We start from the raw sequence: 25,572 nt of genomic DNA on the forward strand, positions 1-25,572 counted from the left end.
TATCTACCTAATTACTCCCCCCGACTCCCACCTTCCCCACCACCCCCTGACACTACCCCCAAATACACATAGACACATACTATGTCTTTGTATATGTAAAATGAAAATCGTTGCAGGAGAAGATCATGCAGTAATGGTGTTTTTCATGAAAGACTGTGAGTTACATTGGTCTGAAAGCAACACATCCATCATGGCTGTTTTCACTGGCGACTTTCTTCTGTCTAATGTTTGCAGTGAAGGCTTGGCTTGAAAAGGCTTATGAATTCTTTTAGCACAACCTTTGTTGGGAAAATGAATTACAAGTGGTTCATTTGATGCTGATCCTTTTGTCATAGCCATTTATAGCTATTCTGTTTATTCACTTTGTGAGAGCCATTCTGAGAATTGATGAATGTGTTTTATGAGAGAATATAAGAGCCCTGCAATTTGTTTTGATTGGTCTCCATTCGGATTCATAGCAAGCAGGTGCCATCATTTGGAATTGGTTTTGGCAGTGGCTTGGTTATGTAAATATTAGATACATGAAGTGAAACCTCATTTAAATTATTTTCATCAGTAAGAATAGGAGAGCTTTACATTGAATGTAAGACACCATAGTTCTATTTTTACAGCTTCTAAGCATACAAATGTGTAACGTACCATATGTCTGAACATATGTATGTAGAAGTGGCCTCCATTGTACAAATATTTAACATACAGATTTTCTGCATTTCTTTGAGAGTTTATGCAAATATTCTTTTAAAAAAACTCTAAGCCTATGGTTTCCTAATATAAGATAATTTTTTCTGGTCTGAAAAATACAGTCATTTCTGCTTTGGAAACTACGTTAAGGATTGTTTCAGTTTGGTGTATGGTTTTGTTTATATTTAACCTCAGTAAATAACCCAGCACATTTTAAACCTTTGCTTTTTCCTACTTTTGTTGTTGTTGTCACTGTTGTTTTTGTTGCCAAACCCACATTAAAAAAAATACCACGCCTCTTTTTAAGGGCACTAGAAGAAGAACTGTAATACTTCCTATCTTCCCTGCAAAACTGTTTACCAGGCTGACATTTTCCTAGGAGTAGCTCCCTAGGTTTTCATGAATCCATATAAATTTTCACGCATTTGTTTTTATTCTGCACAAGATTTAAGAGGGACTTACAATCATAGGTGGAAGGAGCAATGAGGAAGTCTGTTGGTAACCCTTTAAGTAACATCCTAAACCTCAGGCTACTTGCGGGCAAATTCTTAAAATGCAAGACTCATGATCTCTGAGTACACCCATGAAAATTTAAATATGCTTCATGGTGCTGGGTCTTTTTGTAAGCAAGCCAACACAGTGTCCAGCCTCTTTCCCACTCTCTACCTCTCAACCTTATGTCCCCAGCAAACGGCTCTAAGTCCAATTTCAGTGTTCTTCATAAGTGAAGCTTTCCATGAGCCCCACAGGCTGACTTATGCAGTTCCTCCTCCAAAAACCTGGAGTAAAGGACATGTCACTATGTAAATTGTAGCCATTGCAATGCCTGTCTCTCCTGCTAATAGGATTTCTTTAAAGACGAGAACCTGTCCTTGTCATTATGGCCCCAGGCCTAGCTTACTACCTGACATGTTATGCTCCATAAATGTTCATTGAATGAATGAAAGAGTGGATCTATTTGGTGTTAGGTAATACAAATGAATTCAAAAAGAGCATAAATAAAACAAAAACGATTAACTTTAACATGCAGGTGTGACCAAGGCCCAAATTCTCTTCCAATTGCTTTGTCTTTTGGGAAATGCACTAGGAAATGTTAACATACACAGCCTGAATGGCATGAAAATATTTGAATATGGCTATCTTATTGGAAGTCCAATTCCAGTGGGGCAAGTTGCACTCATAATGACCAAATAATCAATGAGTCCTCTCCTTATTCCAAAGAGGATTTGAGGTGAGACCCTACCTAAGAAACTTGGCAGAGGCACCAAAGCAGAAGCACTATCTAATGGAGTCAGCACAATTTATAATCGGAGAGAAGTGGACAGCAGCAGAGATGAACGTGAAACCAGGCCTTCAGAGGTCTATCCCAGTGTTCTTCCAATTAATTCTTGTTGCTTCACTTTATCAGTGTTTAATAAAGTGTTTGTTTTTATGGGAAGATGAGGAAGGACTCGTGGCTAGTGTCCCTTACTTCTTGTGTCTACAGATTGGCCTACTTAGTTAAGTGATTAGGTAATTAGCAATTCTCCCGCTTATTTGGCCATGTATGAGACGTAAACTCATCTGTGACAAATTAAAAATACTGAGTTGTATGGCCCTAGTTTGGGAATTAGAGGTTGAAAGGGTTGCTTCTGACTCACATAGGGCCCCCAGGCACAATATATCTAAAACTTTCAGTAACTGTAGAGTCTTGAAAAGCTCCTCTACCACCTTTTCAATTAAGATGTTCCCTCTGAGTTGAGACTCACTGATGTAGAACAAGTTTTATAGGAAATAATTATGTAAATTAATATTGTTGGCTAACCTTTTGATTGCATTTACAAATTGAAAAATGCAGTGCAATATTGATTAGACAGTCTTCTCATTGTTTTTAAGTAGGAGAGAACAAGTAAGAGAGGTGTATGGTGGAAAGAGCATTAGGTTTGAAGTCTTAACAACCCTGAATCAAATCTTAGCCCTACCACTTGACTGGACTCCAGGAAAATCATCCCAAGTCACAACCTCGCTCCTCTCCTTCCTCCTAGACTTAATGCAGGGGCTGCGGTAGACCCTGACTGCTTGGTAGTGATCTATTTAAGCTCTTAACAGATTCCCAGAGCCATAACAATAGAAACGTGTGTACCAGCTCCTAGCCTACCCGCCAATCCACATTTCCATCGAGAATCATGTGTCTCAGGCTTATTCCCCCGCTGCTTTCCCACTTTCATTATAATTTCTGTTTCGTTTTATGGCCCATCATTGGCTTGTTTGTCCTCAGAGTCATTCCTTACTCTTCCCGTGTTCTGTATCACAGGGAAGTCATCCCATATACGATGCATTTCTCAGGCTTCCTATGGGCTCAGATGCTTTTCATGAGGTTGACTCCTGGGAGCCATAGACAGGGATTGGTGGGTAGAAGGTGGATGGGAGAAACCAGGATGTTCTCCCCCAACCTGTCTGTCTTGGGTGGCATCTCCAATAGTGACTGTCTTCTCCATGCTTCTAAACATACCCCTCCTACTGCAGTTCCAACTTCTGCCAGTCAACCACTATCGTGATGTTCTGATCCCAGCTGACCTCTGCTTTTGAGGTCTGTTAACACCACCTCCTCTTGTGCCTGCAGCCCTAAAAGCAATAGTGGCATCATGTTGATTTTAATCTGTTTCATCACCATCTCTTGCTTAGCTTTTCAACTCACTCATCACTTTTATAACCAGTTCCATGTATTAAATTTCCCCTCTTTAATATTCAGAGTAGTTTAATATTCAGAATGGTTTCTGTTTTCCCTAATAGACCCTGAAAGCACTCCTGAAGTGATAAATTCTCTTTATTGCCTTTACTAGACAGAGTAGCTTAGATGATCCCAAGCCTGTGAAGCATGCTGAAAATACTGACTCCCTAGGTCTACCACGCAGAGGTAGTGATTCCCTGGCCTCAGTGTGAGGCCCCAGAAGCTGAATTTTCAAAAAACTTCCCTGGTGGTTGTAATGCCCAGCATTGGTTTAGAGAATGGCAAAGCCAGGCTGAGATGGAGCTGCGTGGGGTGGGAGTGGATGGTTGCTAGGTTCATTCACCAACTAAGGGCTTCCCTTTTACAAAGCAGCCTCACAGCAAGAGAGCCCAGCTCAGCAAAATTAAAATGACGGCATCCCATGGACTGTATAGGACAGTTACAAGTGTCAAAATAGCACATGTTAAATTGGGGAGTGCCAAGGGATTATTTGCAAGAATAAATGAGATCATGTATGTGGCAGCATTTCACACATTGTAGTTGCTCGATAAATGATCTTCCCTTCTCTCAAATCGAGTGAAAACATAGAACTATAGAAAGCTATGAAACAGTATGAATTATTCCTTAAGGTCACAGAATCCAGATACTAAATACCAGAAATAATAGATAAGTAACCACATAGTAAAAAAAAAAAAACAAGTAATTGCCTGGCATGTATTATTCCTCACTGAACCTGGTGCTCAACAGTCCAGTCATATGACACCATAGGTTAGCTCTCTTTCATATCAGAAATAATTTTTGAAAATAAGTTTTAACTGGGATTCTTGTGTCAGATTACCTAGTAACATCTTCTAAGGAGACCTGAACCTTGTGAATATGTCCTTACTTGGCCATTGGAATTTCTGCATTCCAGGCTCTTGCCAGAGGCTACAACTTTGAGTACTCCACTGTCCAATTCTTATCAAAAGGCTGGTTAGGAGAAATAATATTCATGGAGGACTGCCTGAAAGATATGCAGCCTGTTCATTCCTCATTAAGATAACCTAAATTCTATTTGTGGTTTAAGTCAGGTCATCACATAGCTGCCTATTTGGATCTCCATGTATTTACTTCTTGTCAGTTTCTCTTTACTGGGGAAGATGAATGAAAAAAAGGCACATCTATCATTATGGAATTTTGAACAGTGTTAAATGAAAACCCTCAGAGGTTTCCAGACAGAGAAAACCAGCATGCTTCCAACGGAGGGAGCATCAGACTAACATGAAACTACTCATCTACAAAGTGGGAAGTAAGCAGTCAGCAATATAGTGTTTATAGAGAGATGGGACAAAAGACCTGTGAGCCAAGAATCTCGCATGGCCAAGAGCTCTATTCCTACATAAGAGCAAAAGGAAGACATTTCTGGACATGGAGTTATTCAGAGTGGGCCATCTACATGCCACTTCTGAGAAACGAATCAGGACATAGGTGTCAAGGTAGGAGGAGATGAAGAGCCAAGGAAAGAGTGATGAGCAACAAACATTGCAAAACTTACGGTCAAGTCTAAATAAATGATCATAGGGTCACTATGAAGTCTAAATTGTACATTAAGATGTCTTAAAATGGAAGAGACATGTTGACTCTGAGGAGATATTTAGTAGTTTGGAGTGGAGCAGGCAATGAAAGAGTAAAAATATTCCAAGTGTCTCTACCTATGGACAAGAAAGAGAAAAGAGATGTCATGGATTGGGTTCTCTGGAAGCAAGTACTGGGACACAGTTTTGGTTTCAAGATACTTACTAGGAATTAACACCTGTGTATTGTGTTCTCCAGAAAGATATGTTGAAGTCTTGATTTTCAGTACCTGTGTATGTGACCTTATTTGGAAATAGGGTCTTTGCAAATATAATCAAGTTAAGATGAGTTCATGAGGGTGAGCTCTAACCCAGTAAAACTGGTGTTCTTATAAGAAGAGGAAAATGCCACATGAAGAGGGAGACACATGGAGAGAAGTGCTATATGGTGACAGAGGCCTGGGCTAGAGTAACACAGTGGCAAGCCAAGAGGCACCAAGAAAGATGGCTACCACCAGAAGCCAAAAAGTAGCAAGGAAGAATTCTATGGAGTCTCAGAGGGAGCATGGCCCTGCCAATACCTTTATTTTGGACTTCTAGCCTCCAGAACTGTGGGAAAATAAATCTCTGTCATTTGAAGCCACCCAGACTCTCGTACTTTGTAGGGGCAGCCCTAGGAAACTGATAAAACCTGTAAAAAGATGAGGGAAGGAGCACAAAATCAAAGTCCCATGCAGGACACACACAGCCTGGGCCACCTTGGTGGGGAGCTGGGGGAAGAGTGACACTGTGCCACTCCGTCACAAGAGGTGGCTGCCCCAGGAAGGCCATGACCTAGGCTAAAGTGGCTCCCTGCAGAGGCATGCAGTAAGGCAGTCTTCCCCCCTTAGAGGGAGATCTGGGTAGCTCATCTCCATGTCTACACAGCAGACCAAGGGAAAAATGTCTGAGCAGTGAAGATAGTGTATAGTCATTTTGCTTTTTTAATGGAAAAACAGATTTTTAAATGATTTAAAATAAAAAAGATAATACGAGCAAACCAGCAAATAAATAATGAGTAAAAGTAAGTATAGTAATAACCAATGTAATTAATAGTAAACAAAATGTTATTATAGGCATTGCCTTTTATTTCCTGACCAATGTAGTTCTGGAATGTATAAGGCAAAAAAAATGAAGTAGACATACAGGAGAACATGGCAAAACTATAATTATATTAGGGAATTTTGATATAATTATTTCATAATTTGGCCAGGCACAGTGGCCATGCCTGTAATCCCAGCACTTTGAGAGACTGAGGCAGGTGGATCACTTGAGCTCAGGAGTTTGAGACTTAAGCCTGGGCAACATTGTGTGAGACCCCATCTCTACAAAAATATTTAAAAACTAGCCAGGTGTGGTGGCGTGCAACTGTAATCCCAGCTACTCAGGAGGCTTAGTTGGGAGGATCGCTTGAGCCTGGGCGGTGGAGGTTGCAGTGAGCTGAGATCATGCCACTTCACTCCAGCCTCAGCAACAGAGCCAGACCCTGTCTCAAAAAAATTAATAATAATAATTCTTTCATAATTTGACAAAGTAAATAAGGATACAGGTTAGTATTTGTATATAGTGTTCATGCCTTATAAACACAGAATCTACAGTTTTCTCTTGTGTCTATAGAACGCTTACAAAAATCTATTTCTATGGCCACAGGGAAAAACTAAATGAATTTGGGGGGAAAAGCTATTTTACTCATCCCCTTTTTTATCCCACTGCAATAAAACAAAAAACTGACAGTGTAATAATAATAATAAATAAAATGTGAATGCTTGAAATTAAGAAGCCTTCTTATAGATGATTCCTGGATCAAATCGAAAATCAAATACAAAATGACAAATTATCTGGAAGTTAATTAAAGAGAATATTTCACATCAAAACTTACAAAGAAATTGCTAATGCATTTAGGAATACTTTATAGCCTAAATACTTTTGGTACTATTAAAAAAAAAAGAATGAAAAATAAACTAAATATTATTGCATCTAAGAAATTTTTTTAAAAATCAAAACAAAAAAGGTATTATTATTGGCAAAAGCTAAAATTAATGTAATTGAACACAAAGCAATTAAAATGGGATAATCTGACACATATACACATGCAACATTAGGAATGAGGAAAAAAATTGCCCAGATCCCAGAAGGATTAAAATAATTCAATAAGACAATGATATGTTCAGGTTTATGGCAATAAATTTTGAAATCTAGAGGAAATTGATGTTTTTCTAATAAAGTATAAATTACCCAAATTTGTTTGAAAGAAAGGTTATAAATTCCGTGAGGAATAATAAACAGAAAAAAACCTGAGTGCCTATAAAGCAAGCCTTCCAATTTTATGAAAAGTATAAATTCCTTCATACCGAAACTGATAAAGATGGCCACAACAATTGTTCAATATCACTTATGAAAATATGCTTTTAAAAACATTAAGAAATCAAATCAACATTAAGATTTATTCTAGAAATATAAGGAGTTTTAATTTTATATTTTTACATTTCTAAAAAGATAAGCATTTATATTTCATTCTATTTAAAAGAGTGACAAATGAAAATATCCAGGAGTGAATTTAGTAAGACATAAGACAAATTAAAAAAAAAAAAAGATTGTAGTAAAAGATATAAACATTTGAAGAAGTGGAGAGCTATACTATCTTTTCAAATGAGAAAACTTATGATCCTAAAGATAAAAATTATTCTAAAATAACTATATATAATCCCAGTCAGAATCCCAACTTGAAAGATAAAAGTGTTGTCAGATCAGTCAACATGATTTTTTTTTTTTTGATACAGAGTTTTGCTCTTGTCACCCAGGCTGGAGTGCAATGGCCCCATCTCAGCTCACTACAACCTCTGCCTCCCAGGTTCAAGCGATTCTCCTGCCTCAGCCTCCTGAGTAGCTGGGATTACAGGCACCTGCCACCCCACCCAGCTAGTTTTTGTATTTTTAGTAGAGATGGGGTTTCACTATATTGGCCAGGCTGGTTTTGCAGGTGATCCACCCGCTTTGGGCTCCCAAAGTGCTGGGATTACAGGCGTGAGCCACTGCACCCAGCCCAATCAACATGTTTTTAAAGGCCATATAAAAATATGAATGCAAGAAAATGTCCAAATTTGAAGGAAAAACAACATTGGGAAGTTGTGCTAGCAGGCATCAAAGCATATGATCATGTTACTGCATTTTAACAGCAATATGACATTGACTTAGGAATCCACAAGTCAGTGTTTGGAACAGAGTAGATGCCTTAACTAAATCAATGTATGTAGAAAAACTTAATGTATGCTAAAGGTGGCTTGTCTTTCCAGTAAGGAAAAGATCATAAAGTAAATGATTTGGGGGCAATTAGCTGTCCATCTGAGGCAATATTCCATTTGGATTAGATTCCATTTGAAGTAAGATCTAATATTAAATATGGACCCATAAAGTTATTAAGAGAAAATATGGGAGAATACATGTATTACATCAGGTTGGGGGAGCTCTCTTTCATAATCCATCATCCAAAAAGGAATAATTCCAAGATAGTAAATTTATAATCCATAAAGGAAAAATTGGCAGATTTGACTGTAAAATTTAAAATGTCTGTAATGACAAGACACAATAAAGCCAAAAGAAGAATAATGCTTGCAATCTCTAGGACAGAGCTAATGTTTAAAATATGAAGAGGTCTCACAAACTGATTATAAAAGAAAGATAAAACAGCCCAGTATAAAAATAGTCAAAGGGCGTGAACTGGAATTGTAAATCATCAATAAACCTGTGAAAAGAATCAACCCTGTTAGTAGTGAGAAAATGCGAATTAAAACCACTGAGATGCCCATCAGGTGAGCAAACACTTTTAAAGATGGTGAACACCAGTGCTGATCAGTGTGTCAATAAGCAGCCACTCACCATGCACAGTTGGGCTGATTGCTTCAGCCTTTGCACGGAAAGAAATGTAGCAATAGTCATTCAAGTAGTTAACATGCTTATCATGTTTTGCCCCACAATTATTCCACTTCTAGGATTCTTTCCCACAAAAATAAAAGTACTAGAACATTAAAGATGTTTGAATAAGGCTGTTTATTCCTGCTCTGGTTAAGGTAGCCAAATTTGGAAACAGTCTGAATGTTCTTCCACGGAGGAGTGATTGGTTAAACAATGGTATGTCCATCTTGTGAATATATGCAGTCATTTTTAAGTGAGGTAGATATATAGATTTGAAAAATATATTGATAAGAGCAAGTGGCAGAAATAAATGTGTGTGTGAAAAAGCATAGGGAAGATTTTGAAAGGCTATACAACAAACAGACTGTTCATATTGGCTATCGTGGGGTAGGGGACATAAGAGTAAGACCTAATTTTTTTTTTTTTTTTTTTTAAGAGACAGAGGCTCACTATGTTGCCCAGGCTGGTCTCAAATTCCTGGCCTTAAGCAACCCTCCCACCTTGGCCTCCCAAAGTGATGCGATTACAGGCGTGAACCACCATGCCCAGTCTAATTCATTTTTACTTTATACCTCTTTACATTTTTTAATTGATTACAATAAGCAAGTATCTCTTCTGTATCAAACATAATTATAGCACAACAGCTTTTTTGAACTTTTCTTTGAAGTTGTGTCGTCTAATCAACCCTTATGGAAATCACAGGTAATTTGTCATAGGGATAATATTGAGAAATTGTCCACATGTCACATGTTGTCTTCTCTATGAAGATCCATGGGAGAAATTTCCACTCCAGCTTGAATCTCTGGATACCTGTGGTTCATTTGAGCAACTGCTCTGCTTTTATCTTTTCCTCATTATGCATCTGGTAACTGATCATATTTTCCTTTCCTCTGGAAACCAGGAATCTCAGAGTCAAGTTGTAGACTGTAAAGCTTATTCAACAACCATACCAGGCCCTGTGGCTTATGTTCTATGCACAGCCTTTGCTGATAGAATCATCTTGCTCTCCACGTTTACTTTCCCTCACCCACATTCCTTCCTTTGTTTTAATTTTAACTGCTTATATTGCATGTATCCTGATAGCTACCTCTCATCTTTTTTGGGAGATGTAGTAGGGATATGAATAAATAATGACCAGAAATTTCTATTTTAACAGAAACCTGGGAAAGAAAACGGTCTCAACAATGAGTAGGCCACCCATCACTACCAACTGCAGATGACTTGCCATTTCATTTACAAAGGTAAGGAATATAGTCTATATTTTTAATTAATTCTGATCAAATCAGTATAGAGCCCTTAGCTTTTTATCGTAAATATTTTTACAAATATTCTAAAACATATATCTAGCTCATAACCTTTAACTTTGACATCAAATTTGAAACAAACATCAAGCAAACAGAAACAAGAAATTTTATGAATTCTGGCATGCCAGAAGGGTTAAAAAAAACCAAGATGTGGTCTCTGTTGTTAATTACTATGTGTGGTTAAATTTTTAAATAGTATTTTCCTTATTTTTAACTGTAGCAGTGTTCACTGTAGAATACTTGGAGAATCTAACAAAATATAAAAATGAAAACCTAAAACCTTTATAATCCCATCATCTGTAGATAATTACCAGAACTTCTGAGAATATCTTTCCTCCTTCCTTTTATGTGTACATGAAAAATACATATGATTATAACTTCAAAAAAATTTTTAGAGACGATGGCTTGCTGTGTCTCCCAGGTGAAATTCATATAATATAAAATTAGCCATTTAAAAACGAACAATTCAGTGTGTTCATTTTTAGTACAGTTTAGTACATTTACAATGTTACGTAACCACTACCTCTATGCAGTTCCAAAACATCTGCATCACCCCCAAAGGAAATTCAGTGCAGTCAGCCCTTGGTGTCTGCCGGGGATTGATTCCAGGACCTGTGGATACCAAAATATACTCAAGTCTCTTATCTAAAATGACACAGTGTTTGCTTTTGTTTTTCTTTTTGAGACAGGCTCTTCCTCTGTTGCCCAGGCTGGAGTGCAGTGGTGTGATCATGGCTCACTACAGCCTCAAACTCCTGGGCTCAAGCAATCCTCCCACCTCAGCCTCCTGTGTAGCCGGGACAATAGGTGCAAGACATTGCGCCTGGCTAATTTTTTATTTTTTATAGAGATGAGGTCTCACTGTTTTTCCCAGGCTGGTCTCATACTACTGGCCTCAAGTGATCATCCCATCCCAGCATCCCAAAGTGCTGTGATTACAGGTGTGAGCCACCATGCCCAACCTGATTATATAATGTTTTTTAAAATGATGTTTTTAATTCATACTTACCTTGGCTTCATTAGTTACAGATGATGTGGTGCAGAAGCATAACAAGTCTAAGAAGAAACAGTAGTCATCATTGCGACCATTGTAATAGCCCTTTGCAGTTTACCAGTACATCCCCAAGCATCTTCTTTGTCCCTGCTACATGGCCTCTCCGACTCCAATGTCCCTGGTTAATAGGTTCATGTGAACTTTGTTAAACATCACTCTATAGGAAAAACAAATAAATAACCCTTGAATCCAGATGATAGTTCATGGCCTTCGTTTATCATTATTATATGTTGTGCTCCTTAAAAGGAAGTGTGTTTTTAAAAAAATAGAAGTTTACATGTTTTTCTCCTCTTCCCTACTGTCAAGTCAGGGGTGATTCACAAAGTAATAAAAAATACTTTAAGACCATCTCATCCTCCGTCCTTCATTCATGCTAGTTAGTTAACCTCTCATTAAGGTTGTTTTTTTAAGCACCCTTCAGAGTTGCTCTTGTAGTTTTTTGGTTTTAAAAGCTGCAAAGTCTTAAAGGTGAAATTACTAGAATGGCATTCTTTAGGGAGGTCTTGGCTCTGTTAAACAGTTGAAGGCCTGTATTTTACCCTGAGCATGATATATAAACCATTTTAATTCTTCTGGCATTTTTATTCAAAACTTACCAAAATATTATTATAAAGAGACTAGAAAAATGAATTATTCTTTAAGTCAATTTAAGCAGATACAGATGGAAAACAATAGTTTGTGAAACATCTGTCCTTGAAGACTCTATTCTAACACAGACAGTTTAAATAGACACAAATAGAACTGCAAAATTCTGTAAAAGGGTGGTTTGATTGGTGGGCAGTACTAGATCTAGTGAGGTTGGCTCACCGTGATTCTTGCATTTATTTTCCTGGATGGTTTTTAGTCATATCAAGCTCATGGCAGTGTGGGTAAACTCAGTCACTTAGTTCCAAGGCAGAGAAATAGTTGATGAATTCCTAGGTTTAGCATATGCTGTGTTTATTAAAAGCCCAGAATTTAAAGCATGCTTCAAAGGCATAAAAGAAAGTCAGAAACTTTACCCTTCCTTGGTATTAAATGTTCTGCATGCAATTTAAGGTAAGACCCTTAAATATTGTGGTTCCCTAATTATGAAGTTACCCTTATTTACCACAGAAGTAACATAACTGGCTTTAAAAATTCAGATGAATTATAGGTTACATGTGAAAATCTTATCATTAGGAAAAGAGAGAAACACATTTGAAGATCAGATCTCTCAATGAAAAACTATATTTTATCTTAAGGCATTAAAAGAATTCACAAAGATATGTAATAGTTTTGAGTGTGTAAAAATGTAAAACTTTTCTATATCATAATTATGAAACAAGTTAAAAGGCACACGGTACAGTGGGCACAGTGACTCATGCCTGTAGTCCCAGCACTTCGGGAGGCTGAGGCAGGAGGATTGCTTGAGCTCAGGAGTTTGAGACCAGCCTGGGCAACATAGCAAAACCCTGTCTCTACCAAAATAATTGCAAAAAATTAGCCAGACATGGTGATGAGCGCCTGTAGTCCCAGCTACTTGGGAGGCTGAGGCGGGAGGATTGTCTGAGCCTGGGAGGTCGAGGCTGCAGTGAGTTGTGATGACACCACTATACTCCAGCCTGAGTGACAAAGTGAGACCCTGTCTCAGAAACAAACAAAAAGGCACATAATAACAGAAGACTATTAGTAATATACTTGGCAAGCAATTAATGACCTTAAAGCATAAAAAAAAGCAAACCACTAGTATGAATAACCATAATAGGTAAAAATCAATAATGGAAACATTAATAGATATGGAAACATTAATAGAATGGAAACCTCCATAGATAAATGGACGAAACAATGGAAAACTCGAAGAAATACGAAGAACTAAAAATGATGTGAAAACGATGTTTACCTTCACCAGTAATTTTCACAGATGCAAATTAAAACCAGGAGATGATTTCTTTTACCTGTCAGATTAGCAAAGCTGTTTAAGATGATAACAGTCATTACTAAATGTGTAATGAAACGAGCCCTCACTCACTGCTGATAGCAGTGTGAATGAGTATATTCTTCTGGAAATAAATTTACCAATAATTTTTAAATAATTAATAATTAATAATTTAAATTTTTAATACCCTAGGATGCCCTAGCAATTCCAAGAATCTAGTCCAAGAAAACATTGATGTTAGATAAAGATACAAGCATAAAATAATTATTGTACTATTTGCGGGAGCAAAACTCTTTGAGCTGCCTCAACTATCCTTCAAGATTAGCATTGACTAAAGTATTAACACACAGTGGTGTTCAGAGTGGTATATCTTACAACTAGAAAAAAATTATTCTTACAAAGATATTTTTGTAATCAAATGGGAAAATATTGATTACATAAATGTTCAGTGAAAAATACTGGGTAAGATAGTATTGTAAGTTTTTTCATATGAAAATACACAAAATAAAAACATGATAAAATATCAATAGTGGAGTTGCCCAAGAGTAGTGAATTGAGTACTTTTTTTGTACTGACTCATATTTTTTTGTACTTCCCACATATTTTTACAGTGAGCATTTATAACCAGAAGAAAAGTTTTTTAAAAAGCTGTGTAGCCTGGGCACCGTGGCTCATGCCTATAATCTCAGTTACTCGAGAGGCTGAGGTGGGAGGACTGCTTGAACTTAAGAGTTTGAGGCTGCAGTGAGCCATGATCACACCACTGCATTCCAATTCCAGCCTGGGTGATAGAATGAAACCCTGTCTCAAAAAAAAAAAAAAAAAAAGCTTTGTAGACAGAAACTTATACACATGTACATGCTTTCTTAGAGCATATGGGATAAAATATATTACAAAAAAGTTTTGGATTTATTTTTGAAAGATTAAGGAATGCAGATTTCTTTTTTAGTATTTTGAAATTTTTCTTTCTTCCTTTGTTAGGAACAACAGCAATAGCCATAACAAAAACATGCTTAACTAAAATAGATCCTTTGGTTAGCAATATTATTAATATATTGTATTTCAGAGTAGCATTCAAGTTCAAATGGCAATGTGTTTCTCTTGTAGATGTCGTCTGCTGCTGAAAATGGAGAGGCAGCACCTGGAAAACAAAATGAAGAAAAAACCTATAAAAAGGTGAGCGTGCATTTTATTTTCTAAAGAGGAACACTGTGTTGCTGTTTGGTACATGAATACTATCAAAGGCCTTTCTTTCTCCAAAGCAGTTGTAAGTTACTATCTTAGTTTCCAGTTGCTGCTGTAACTAATTACTGCAAATTTAGTGGCTAAGACAACATACATACATTATCTTCTAGTTCAGTAAGTCAGAAGCCTAACATGGGTCTCCCTGGGCTGAAATCCACGTGTCTGCAGAACTGTATTCATTCCTGGACACTCCAGGGGAGAGTCCGGTCCTTGTCTTTCCCGGCTTCTAGAGGCTCCCCGCGTGCCCTGTGTCGTGGCTCCCTGCCATCTTCAAAGCCAGCAATGGCTGGTGGAGTCGTTCCCAGGCTGTATCACCCTGACACTTTAAAGGGCCTGTGTGATTGCATTGAGCCCTCCTAGGCTCACAGAAACACGGAAAAATATTAATAAAAAGTAATATTCTTTATCTAAAAGATCAGCTGATTAGCAACATTAATTTCCTCTGCAACTTGAATTCATTTTTGCCTTATAAGGTGACATATTCACAGGTCCCAAGGATTAGGGCATGGGGATCTTTGAGGGTCAATTCACCATAATACAGAATATTGAGTGAAGATAGTTGTTTGAAGACCCTTCTTATTCCTAAGAAGAAGGCTCCTGAGGGCCTGCAGTGTTCTGTGTATAATATATAAATCCTTTAATGGACTCGCTACTTTCCACCAACATTTAAAACATTTCCTGCCTTTGTATTTTAAAACTTTTAAAATATGAGATGCTCCTCTTCCCCGCCTTTTCTAAGTCGCTCAGATTTTATGTCTTCAGTCCATTTCACAAAAACTCGTTTTCCAGACTTCCTAGTGTATCTTAACTTACCAGTCTTTGACTTGACTCCCAGCTATTAAGCTGATGTTCAAACACATTACTGGGTGAAATATGTTCCCAAGCACCTCTACTCCTGATTATAAATTGACTATACATTTTAGCTTTTCAAAGTTCTTGCTATTTCACCCTCTTAAGAGTAGGAGGTTTGTGTATTGAGGGTTTATTATTTCTTAATTTTTCCCTTTATACTTTGATGGATAGCCTGCAAGACGTTTAGTCATAAAGTATATGAGCTATGTGCTCCGACCACATATTCAGGTCATGGAACTAGCATGATGTATTTTCTGTTCCATTTTCATGTGGGGGAATATGCACTTTTTCCTGATCTTTTTTATCTGACTTTTCCACTCAGCCAAACCTTGAAATATAAACCAAGAGGTTATCATTCAAAGTGATGGTGTGGTTGGAAAAGAGTTGGGTAAAGATTCAAGAGCTCAGAAGTGTCACAGTATATTTTATAAAATTTGTACATCTGGCCAAAGGCAACAATACACTATTATTTATTTTTAGACACAGGTGAAAAACCAAATCCTGTCTCGTTTACCCAAGATTCCATGTACATTCATTCAAGCATGGACCAACACGGAGATGATTACATTGCTAGCCTGTTATTACTTCAGATCAGTTTCAGGTAGTATTCTCAGTCAGCATCAAGATGCACTGAAATTCTTGACTGAATTCTGACTTACAGGAGAGGCTTTGTGGCTGAAAAAGTTGTAGAAAAAATGTGACCATGACATCTCAGAGTTTGCTAATTGTACCCTGCCCAAGAATTTCTTTAGTCAAGCAGGTTTTCAATAATTAGTATAGGTAATTCTATGATTAATGTCTCTAGTAGGATATTTAACTCAGCAATGTTTTTTAGGTTGTAAAAACTGAAAATCAAATTCTATGGTAGGAGAAATAAGGAAAGACACAGAAAACCTAAAGGGACCAGAAATTTTTTTTAAATGAACAGTTTTTTATGTGTAATAATATCAGGATCTTATTAATGATTTCTGGTTTTAAAAGGTATAAGTAATGGAAGGGGATGCACATAGCCTCCTTAAAAAGCACCAAGAAGACCAGCACAGCACTTAGAACTTCACCCCTTAATAAATATGGTATTGATATGCATAGCAAGAAGAAGGAATCACTTAGAGAAAGTGTTGTTCTACTGAGAGGTAAAAGCTCAGCTGAATTATTCAGTTTAATTCTCTGATCTTCAAACTGAAGAAGGTGTTAATGCTGGACTTAGAAGTTAGATATTGCAAATGTGTTTATCTCAGAGTTAGGAGAGGTAATAATAAGAGGCACATAAGCTATTGCAAATATGTTTATCTCTAGGCCCAGGTAAACCATTTCCCAGACGAAAAAATTTAAAGCTAGAATGGGAAAACCTCTGAATGTGAACTTTAAACAAATTTGAGAATGGGAAAATTGTCAGAAAACAGGACATAGCAAATATTATTCCTATTTTCAAAAATGAGGAAGAGTACATTCTGGAAACCAGATTATAAGTGAGACATTATTCCCCAGTATAATTTGAGCATTATTATTGTACATATGGTTTATACATATTTAGAGAAGAAACATATCTTTTACAAACCTGGAGAAGTTCATAAAGATGTAGTTTATGTCAAACTAACTGCATTTCCAATTTTGAGAGAGTCATTAAATTACTCATAAAAAGTATGTTCAAATTTAATGAGTCTTGATTTAAAGGCGTCTAAAAGATTCACTAGTCTCCTTTCAGACAAGGTGGATAAGTATGGGTTAAATATTATGTTTAGTGTGTTTGTATCTGGTTGGACTAATGGTCTCAAAAACTGGCAGTTTCACTCCCTATTCACTCAGTCTCTACCAGCATGATGCCTGAGTTGGCCCTGGGTAGCTTACCATGCTCACCCATGACCTTAATGAAAGCATAAAAGCAGTGCTTTGCAAATCCAAATGACAAAAAAACTGTAAATGATAGCAAACAGACTACACGAGCGTTGTCAAGGCCACCATACATCTTACTCCCTTTACAAATACCTTAAAGTTAAATTTCTTTCCCAGTCCTGAAGCCCTGACCATCAGGTATGCACAGATTTACTAAGAAGCTTTGATAACCCATTGTTTTTGCCTTGACTGAAGCCAATCCATGGATCCCAGGTTAAGGCCTCTGGTCCTCTATTCTAGGAGTGAGAAATATACCACAGGAGTTTATAAGTAGCTTACAGTGGAGTGGGAGAGGCAAGACATGAAAACAATTTTAGAACACAGTAGTCTATAATGAGGAGTTTAAAAGGGAAGAAACCAATATTGTTAGAATTAAGCAGCAGGTTTAGGCTTTCTGTATTGAGCCCCAGATTTACTGGGCAGCTGCCAGCAACATTCAGCGTCATGAGTGCTATGATTTCCACGTGTTATTAGGGAACACTCAGTGTTCATGGGACAGCTTTACACTCTGTGTCTCAGCTATTTGCATGTGATTATTGAGGCTGGCTGCCTTTTGTCTTGCAGTTGACCATTTCCTGAATCCATTCTCAGTTCTTGGCAAGCTCAGGAAGAACAGCTAACATTGGGCGGTGAGGTTAATAATGTCTTCAGCTAATGGCTAAAATAAGAAGTTTGATTTTAGCTGCATAAAACAAACAAGCTGCCCATTAAGACAGGCATTAAAGGCTGCCTGGCTTTATTTACAGAGTGGAGTATTGCCATTATCAGTTAATTTATTGAGTGCTTTCCGCAAGAGTTGTAAATGCAGAAGCCTACTGGGGCCCGGCAGCTAAGAAGGGAGTGAAAGAACGAGGGGACCATGGTAAACAGGAGAGTCCGCACCTTCCTTAAAAGGGGCAGCAGGCAGTCAGCTCTAGCCAACAGAGCTATGAATGAATGCTCGCCCGGGGTTGCCAGATACTCTAATGTTTTTCAAGAAAACAGAGATGAAAATTTTGATGTGAAATCTGCCATTTTTAAATGACAGCAACTAATTCAAACGTTTTTAAAAATACACTCTGGACAAAACAGTTTGCCTGTGGACCCTATCTGGCCCTTAGGCAGTGGCCAGTTTACAACCTGTGACCTCCCTGTTGGTATAAAAGAGTGAGAAGGGAGAAGGAGGATGCAAAAGAAATGTGAGAACGTGCCTCTGCCTCCCCGTACCTTACAACTTATTTGGGAGAAAAAAGATGGACCCACGTGAAAAAATTAAATCTTGACCCAAATTGGTGTTCAGTAAGTGCCAAAACAATTGGTATTTCTCTTTTACTTTTATTTTTTTTGAGTTGGAGTCTCACTCTATCACCCAGGCTGGAGTGCAGTGGCACGATCTTGGCTCACTGCAACCTCCGCCTCCCGGGTTCAAGCGATTCTCCTGCCTCAGCCTCCCAGGAGTAGCTGGGACTGCAGCTGCACGCCACCACGCCCAGCTAATTTTTTGTATTTTCGTTGAGATGGGGTCACTGTGTTGCCCAGGCTGATCTCGAACTCCTGAACTCAGGCAATCCACCCACCTTGGCCTCCCAAAGTGCTGGGATTACAGGTGTGAGCTACTGCGCCTGGCCAAAAATTCCACTTTTTAAGTGACTGTGCATTCTGATTTACCTATTTGTTTGTCTTGATGGCAGGGAGTCCAATGAGCACAGGCACAGAATTAGGGAGGAGCATAGTTTGTTGGCATCACAGGAGAGGCTGGCCTGGATAAAGCTAAGTGGCAGTGTCTGGGGAAAGTAGTAGGCAGATTTGGAAGTATGGGCTGGCTGTAAATGACAGCTACCCTTGGGTGCTGGTTTGAGGTGTTTGGATTTTATGTTCTAGGCCAGTGTTGTCCAGTGGAACTTCCTGCAATAATGGAAATGTTCTATAATTTGCACCAGTGCAATAGCCACAAGCTATGTGTGGCTGTTGCGCATTTGAAATGTGGCCAGTGTGTCTGAGGAACTGTATTTTTTATCTTAATTTTAGTTAAATTTAAACTTAAATAAGCACACGTGGCTGATGACTGCCATGCTGGGGAGTGCAGTTTTCAGACAGTGATGTACTGTAACATTGTTGTAGGGGCTAGTGACAAATGAAAGGCCTGTGCAAAGCCAGTGGCAGAGCACAAGTTGCACAGGGTTGGGGGAGATGACACGGGAAGACTTTTGTGTTAGTTGAGCAACAAAGTTGGGTGAAAAGTTGAGTAGGAAAAGATGTGGGGAATGTTTTTGAAAAGAAAATTACATTTCCAATCAGTGTGACTACCAGAAGTTTTCTGCCATTGGTGGAACTAGGGAAGTTTGGGAAAGAGTATTGTGTTATTTTGGGGTTTTGTTTGTTTGTTGTTTAAAAAGACAAGAGACTTAAAAGGAAGCAGGAGGCAGAGCACGAGTTTACTTGAAAGAGGATGGTTTCAATGCAAGTAAAATACTGATGCTAGAGATTCAAGTTTTGTCTGTTTTATATGTGAAGAAATGACCCAGCCCCACTTCTCCAAAACAAACAGATGTCAGGGTAATTCAATGACCTATGCCGGGTTACCTTGCAGTTCTTTGTTAGGGAGATGATTAGAAGCTCCAGTCACATGATGTCCCATGTTGTGATTTGTTCATTGGACTGGGTCACTGTTTCCCAACCACCAGGGCCTAGACTGTCATGGGAAACGTGCACTGCCATTTGCTTTTCTTCTTGTCTCACCTCTTCACCCTGAGGTTGTGGTTCCAGGTCCCTCACCCCTTCCTCTTCTGCTTCTCCCTCCTTTCTGGGCCTCCCCACAATAGGCCTCCACTGGGAGATTCTGGTTTTGATGACCGCAGGCTGCTGTGGGGGCAGAGGCCACCTGCCTGTGGCATCAGTGCCTCGCCTACATTGTGCAGTCTTTTTAGCTAGTTTTCATCGTGACAGGCACACGTGCTGACAGCACTCAGAAAGCTCCAGTGAGAAACTGACCAGACCAGGACACCCACAGAATCCTTGACCCAAATGCCCAGTTTTGTTCACTTTGTTTTATTTTTGAAGACCTTGGTTGTTGCTTCATTCCAGTGTCTGAGACAGTTTCCTATCAGTGGAGGCAGGCAGCGGTGAGGCAGGAGGAAATAGTATCTGACCCCGACCACATTCCAAGGAAAGATACCTTTTATTGCTTTTTCAATGTGAGTAAGATAATGGCTCAGAGACACTTTGATCTAAGATGAAGTATTTCTTTAAATACAAGATCTTTTATAAAATATTTCTGACCGCTGGTAACACTGGCTGTCTCCAGGGACAACCAGGTAGTAGGGTCCTTAGTTGGTGGGAAATTTCTCTGTGTAAACCTTTCTATGGCCGGGCATGGTGGCTCGGTGGCTCTGTGGCCAGGCACGGTGGATTACGCCTATAATCCCAGCACTTTGGGAGGCCGAGATGGTTGGATTACCTGAGGTCAGAAGTTGGAGATGAGCCTGGCCAACATGGTGAAAACCCATCTCTACTAAAAATACAAAAATTTGCTGGGCACAGTGGTGCAAGCCTGTAATACCAGCTACTTGGGAGGCTGAGGCAGGAAAATCACTTGAGCCTAGAAGGCAGAGGTTGCAGTGAGCCAAGATCACGCCACTGCCCTCCAACCTGGGCAACAGAGGGAGACTCTGGCTCAAAAAATAAATAAATAAATACATCTTTCTATGCCTATTTAATTTTGAACTATGTGACGGTAATACCGATTCAAAAATTGAACAAATAACATTTCAGGATTTTGGAGGGAAGAGGGGCTGGAGTGTGTTCTCTGTCCTGACCGTTCTTCTTTTCCTTCAGATTCTGGAAAGCCACCACTTCCATGAAACAAGCAAATTCGTTTGTGCTAAGCAGCAATTGTCATGAATAGCAGCTATGCTGGTCTCTAGGATGAATGACCCTTTGGTATTCTAAGTGTGATTCCTAATCCACCTTAATCCAAAACACGCTAACCTGCTGGTTCTCAATCCGCAATTTTGCCCCCACCCCCGGGAAGATTTGGCAATGTCTGGACATATTTTTAGTTGTTACAATGTGAGGGCTGGCGCTACTGGCTTCTAGGAGATAGAGGTCAGGGATGCTGCGTCTTACGATGCAGAGGATGGACCCCCAAAACAAAGAATTATCTAAACGTTGTTAGGGCCAAGGCTGAGAAGCCTTGTTCAAATCAAACTACCCTTTCTAAGAGGAGGGCGGATGTGAGTCTAGCTCTTCCAGATACTGGTTGATAACCGTAGGCATTTTTCCTAGTTGTTGTGAACCTTAATTTTTCTCATTGATAAACTGTAATTAATTAATATCTACCCGAGCTGGCTCATAGTGCTGTGAGGATCAAACAATTTAACAGGCATGAGCAAATACTGGGAAAAGTAGAATACTAATGAGTGAAGGCACTGTTTTGATTAGCAAGAATGCAGTCCCTGAGCCTCTGATTTCCAGATTAGTTCTGTGGGGACAGAGCACTGGATTCCTGGGGAGAAGGATTACTAAGCCTCCTGGGGCAGCTGCAATCAAGCCTGGGCATGGGAGGTTAGCTGACAGTACTGGGGCATGACGCTGTAGTCGTCCCAACAGCAACAGGTGTCTAAAATCAGAGAGAAAGATGTGCTCTTAATAGTAAACGGGTGCCACTGCACTGCAGCCTAGGCAACAGAGCAAGACTCCATCTCAAAAAAAAAAAAAAAAAGTAAACTGCTGTTGTGTTTTTAAAAATTAAGCAGCAAGGAGGTGAGCTGCATCATTTACAGAAGGAACATTTCTAAAATAATTCCATTACACTTAGAAGCATGTGTAATCACATCACATTACCATGCACCCCCCCGCCCTGGCAGATCACCCCTCCAAACACTTGCGCTTCTATCTTCTTCCTCACTAAGTACTAAAGCAGGTGATCACAAATCTGCCTTTACAACTTTTAAGCAGGACATTACAGATAATTAAGCAAAAAGAATTGGCAGCTTCAGATTTAAAACAGCTAAGCAAGCTAACCCTCTCATTAGCCTGTTGCCCTGAGTGGTTCATTCTTAAGTGACCTCTTTCAGCATTCGCTTTGGAGGGGGCCTCCATATGTTAAATTCCCCAGGTTTGTTGTACTTCTGCCTTCTGATTAACTGTAGACGCTGTGTTTTGGTCCCTAATACCTATAAACATCACATTGCTGTCTCTAAAACACAAACTATAGGAAATCATATTCTACACCCAAAACTTACTGCATGGCTTCCTTCAGGGGCAAAAAACCCCACAATGTTGAGTTTGGTGTGAATGGCAGGCGAGGAGGTTGGGGTGTTGAGTGTTACTGCCGCCAGTGGGGCCGTCTGAACTGTGGTCCCTGTTCTCAGGGCACAACGATGCTTTTGTTTTTCAATTAAAAGGCTTAATATAAGCAGGTGTTCACTCGCTTCCCTGTGCAGCTCAGCCAGCCAGGTTCTGATCTGGCCAGCAGGCCCCGTTTCCCCGAGGCCTGTGGCTCCTCCACTTTCCCCACTCACTACCTGCCCTCCTTTGCCTGAGCACATAAAAGAGATTTTTTAAAGGTGGCTCTTAAGAAGTTGCCAAAGAACATAAAAATTTTAAATCCTAAAGTTCTCTGTTCTGAATTTGGGAAAAGATGACAGCAATGTAATTTAGGTTCTAGTCGTACATCTACTCAATAATCATAGGGAACATACCATGTGCTTATTCAGAGTTTTTGCTGTTTTATGGAGTTAGAATCATTGGCTGATGGAAGAATTTTATTTATCAAATATATTGAGTTTATTTTAACCAAAAGCCTACTAATTCAGTGAATTAAAGCCTAATTGTTACCAATCAAAAGCAATTTTAAAAGCAATGCTAATAATAAGAGTTAACATAAGTGCTTAGAGTATGTCAGCGATCATTCTAAGCACTTTGGAAAATTCATTTAATCTTCCTAACAGCCCTATGAGGTGATACTATTATTACCATTTTACAGATGAGAAAACTGAGGTACAGAGAGGTTACCTAAATGCTCCAGGGCATAAAGCAAGTATGTGGCAGAGTAAGTCTGGGATTTTAACCCCAACTGTCTTTCTTCAGGTCCTGTAAGACCCTACCCACTGCATTATTGTCTGAATGCCCTGGTGTCTGGAGGGCAGTGCTGCCTATGACATTAAAACAGTGATTCTCAATTATCTGCAATAGTAGCAGGGGGCAGTAAGATAAACTCAGACAGCTTTGGAATGGGAACAAATTAATAGAATTTAACAATTTTTTTTTTTTTAGACAGGGTCTCACTCTGTCATCAGGTTGGAGTGCAGTGGTGCAATCTCAGCTCACTGCACCCTCCACCTCCCTAGTTCAAGTGATTCTCCTGCCTCAGTCTCCCTACTAGCTGGGACTACAGGCGCATGCCACCACGCCCAGCTAATTTTTGTATTTTTAGTAGAGATGGGGTTTCACCATGTTGGCCAGGATGGTCTTGATCTCCTGACCTTGTGATCCGCCCGTCTCGGCCTCCCAAAGTGCTGGGATTATAGGCGTAAGCCACCGTGCCCAGCCAACAATTTTTTTTTTTTTTTTTTTTTTTTTGGACAAAGTTTTGCTCTTGTTGCCCAGGCTGGAATGCAGTGGTGTGATCTCAGCTCACAGCAACCTCTGCTGCCCGGGTTCAAGCTGCTCTCCTGCCTCAGCCTCCCGAGTAGCTGGGATTACAGGTGCCCACCACCACACCCAGCTAATTTTTTTTATTTTTAGTAGAGACGGGGTTTCACCATGTTGTCCAGACTGGTCTCAAACTCCTGACCTTGGGTGATCCACCCATCTCTGCCTCCCAAAGTGCTAGGATTATAAGCGTGAGTCACCGCGCCCGGCCTAGAATTTAACAATTTTAAAATGTTTTCCCTGATTGAGTGGTTCCAAAGCCATTTTTCTCATCAAAGTGTATCTCACTTCTGAACACAGAATCTGAACTGTAGCCTCAAGAATAACTTTTTCTAGAAAGTATGTAGTGATTTTAAAATGAAAAACAAAAACAAAAAAATCCCTTGGGCACTGTGTAGAACACTAGAAATGAGAAGATGACTAAAGTGATCATTTCAAAAATTATCGCTGAATGCAGAACTCAAAATTGACAGTAAAGGATGAGATCCACTTGACAGTGGTGACATATCTTGGATTGTCAAGTTAGGAGAAGAACACATTTTAAAACGTACTCTCTGGCAATTCTGTAGACTGTCACAGAAAGAGTCACAACTCGATAATAATCTTCTCAACCGCTTAAAAACATCTGGTAAAGAAAGCATTAGGTAGGAGGATGACTATTTTGAAAGTTATTTTCCTCTTTGGGAATCCAGTTCTCCCAAATGGTATACTGTATTTTCTGGCAAGTTCTATTTACTGTCTGGTCCTGTGTCAGCTGCTTTTATTACACCAGTGAAAGGAAGATGTGGCAGCTCAGTCCTCTGCATGAAAGAGGCAACCCTTCAGCGTATCATTAAGGAAGGAAAAGAAGATGGGCTGTGGTCTCTGTGGGGGCTGTGAAATTAAGACTTTCAGCACTGTATCAGTTCTGCGCAACTTCTGACATGCATGTACACCCAGACACCCAGAGACAGAAATTGGGTTCAATTAGAAGGAGACTTCTAAACTATTCATGAGGTCTTGCTGCAGTTCTTTCTAGCAGAGTTGATGAGCTACTCTTCCTCTTAAATCAGTGATTTCTGCTCATCCAGGATGTGCTGCTGTCCGCTTCACTGCAGATCAGGAAGCATTTGGTTATTGAGCACAGAGCTGAAATGTAGGCTGTCTGGGTAACATTCTAATTTTCCTGAGCTAAGTTTTCATATTGTGACCTTGCCATTTTTATGGGTGTGCTTAGTGCCTAGAATGTACGACGTACATTTGACTTACGTCCATGTACTCATTCATTTCTCCAATTGACAAGTATTTATTTAGCTTGGCATGGTGCTAGGCCTTAGGGGTGGAACAGAGGCCAAGAGAGACCTAGTCCCTGACCCTAATAATGCTTTCATTGTCGTAGTACAGACAGATGAGAAAGACTATGCACAATCTGATACTAACTTTTAAAGTACTATGAAGAAAATAAAGATAGGCAAAGGTACTGCTACCTTTTAGATAAGGTATTCAGGGGACCCTCCCTGAGGAGGCGGCACAGGGGCTGGGATTGCAAGTGTGTGAAGGAGGCAGTCAAGAGAAGAGTGGAAGAAAGAATGTGCTTGGCAGAGAGAATGGCCTTTGCCAAGCCCCAAGGCAGGAAGGAGCTTGGTGGATTCAAGGAACTAAGCAGGAGGCCAGGGGTGAAGCAAGGTTCTGAGCAAGGAAGAGTGGCCAAGTAGTGTGACAGCAGCGGTTCCCAATGGGAGCCAGATTTGTCCCCCAGGAGACATTAGACAGTGCTGTCACAGTTGAGGGGAGTAGGTGCTACTGGCACCAGGTAGGAG

General features: G+C 39.5%; 1 protein-coding gene across 3 annotated transcripts in view; it reads left to right on the forward strand.

The window, feature by feature from the left end:
- PIP5K1B (phosphatidylinositol-4-phosphate 5-kinase type 1 beta) overlaps positions 1-25,572 on the forward strand; it is a 306,505-nt gene that overhangs the window by 103,646 nt on the left and 177,287 nt on the right. For all 3 annotated transcript variants that reach the window (XM_015117852.3, XM_077966192.1, XM_077966191.1), the window contains exons 2-3: positions 10,052-10,136; positions 14,258-14,326. In XM_015117852.3, coding sequence (XP_014973338.1) covers positions 14,258-14,326 — 69 coding nt within the window. In that variant the 5' untranslated portion in view covers positions 10,052-10,136. The remainder of the gene's footprint in view (positions 1-10,051; positions 10,137-14,257; positions 14,327-25,572) is intronic.

This window comes from Macaca mulatta, chromosome 15, assembly GCF_049350105.2.
Source record: "Macaca mulatta isolate MMU2019108-1 chromosome 15, T2T-MMU8v2.0, whole genome shotgun sequence".
NCBI lineage: Eukaryota > Metazoa > Chordata > Mammalia > Primates > Cercopithecidae > Macaca > Macaca mulatta.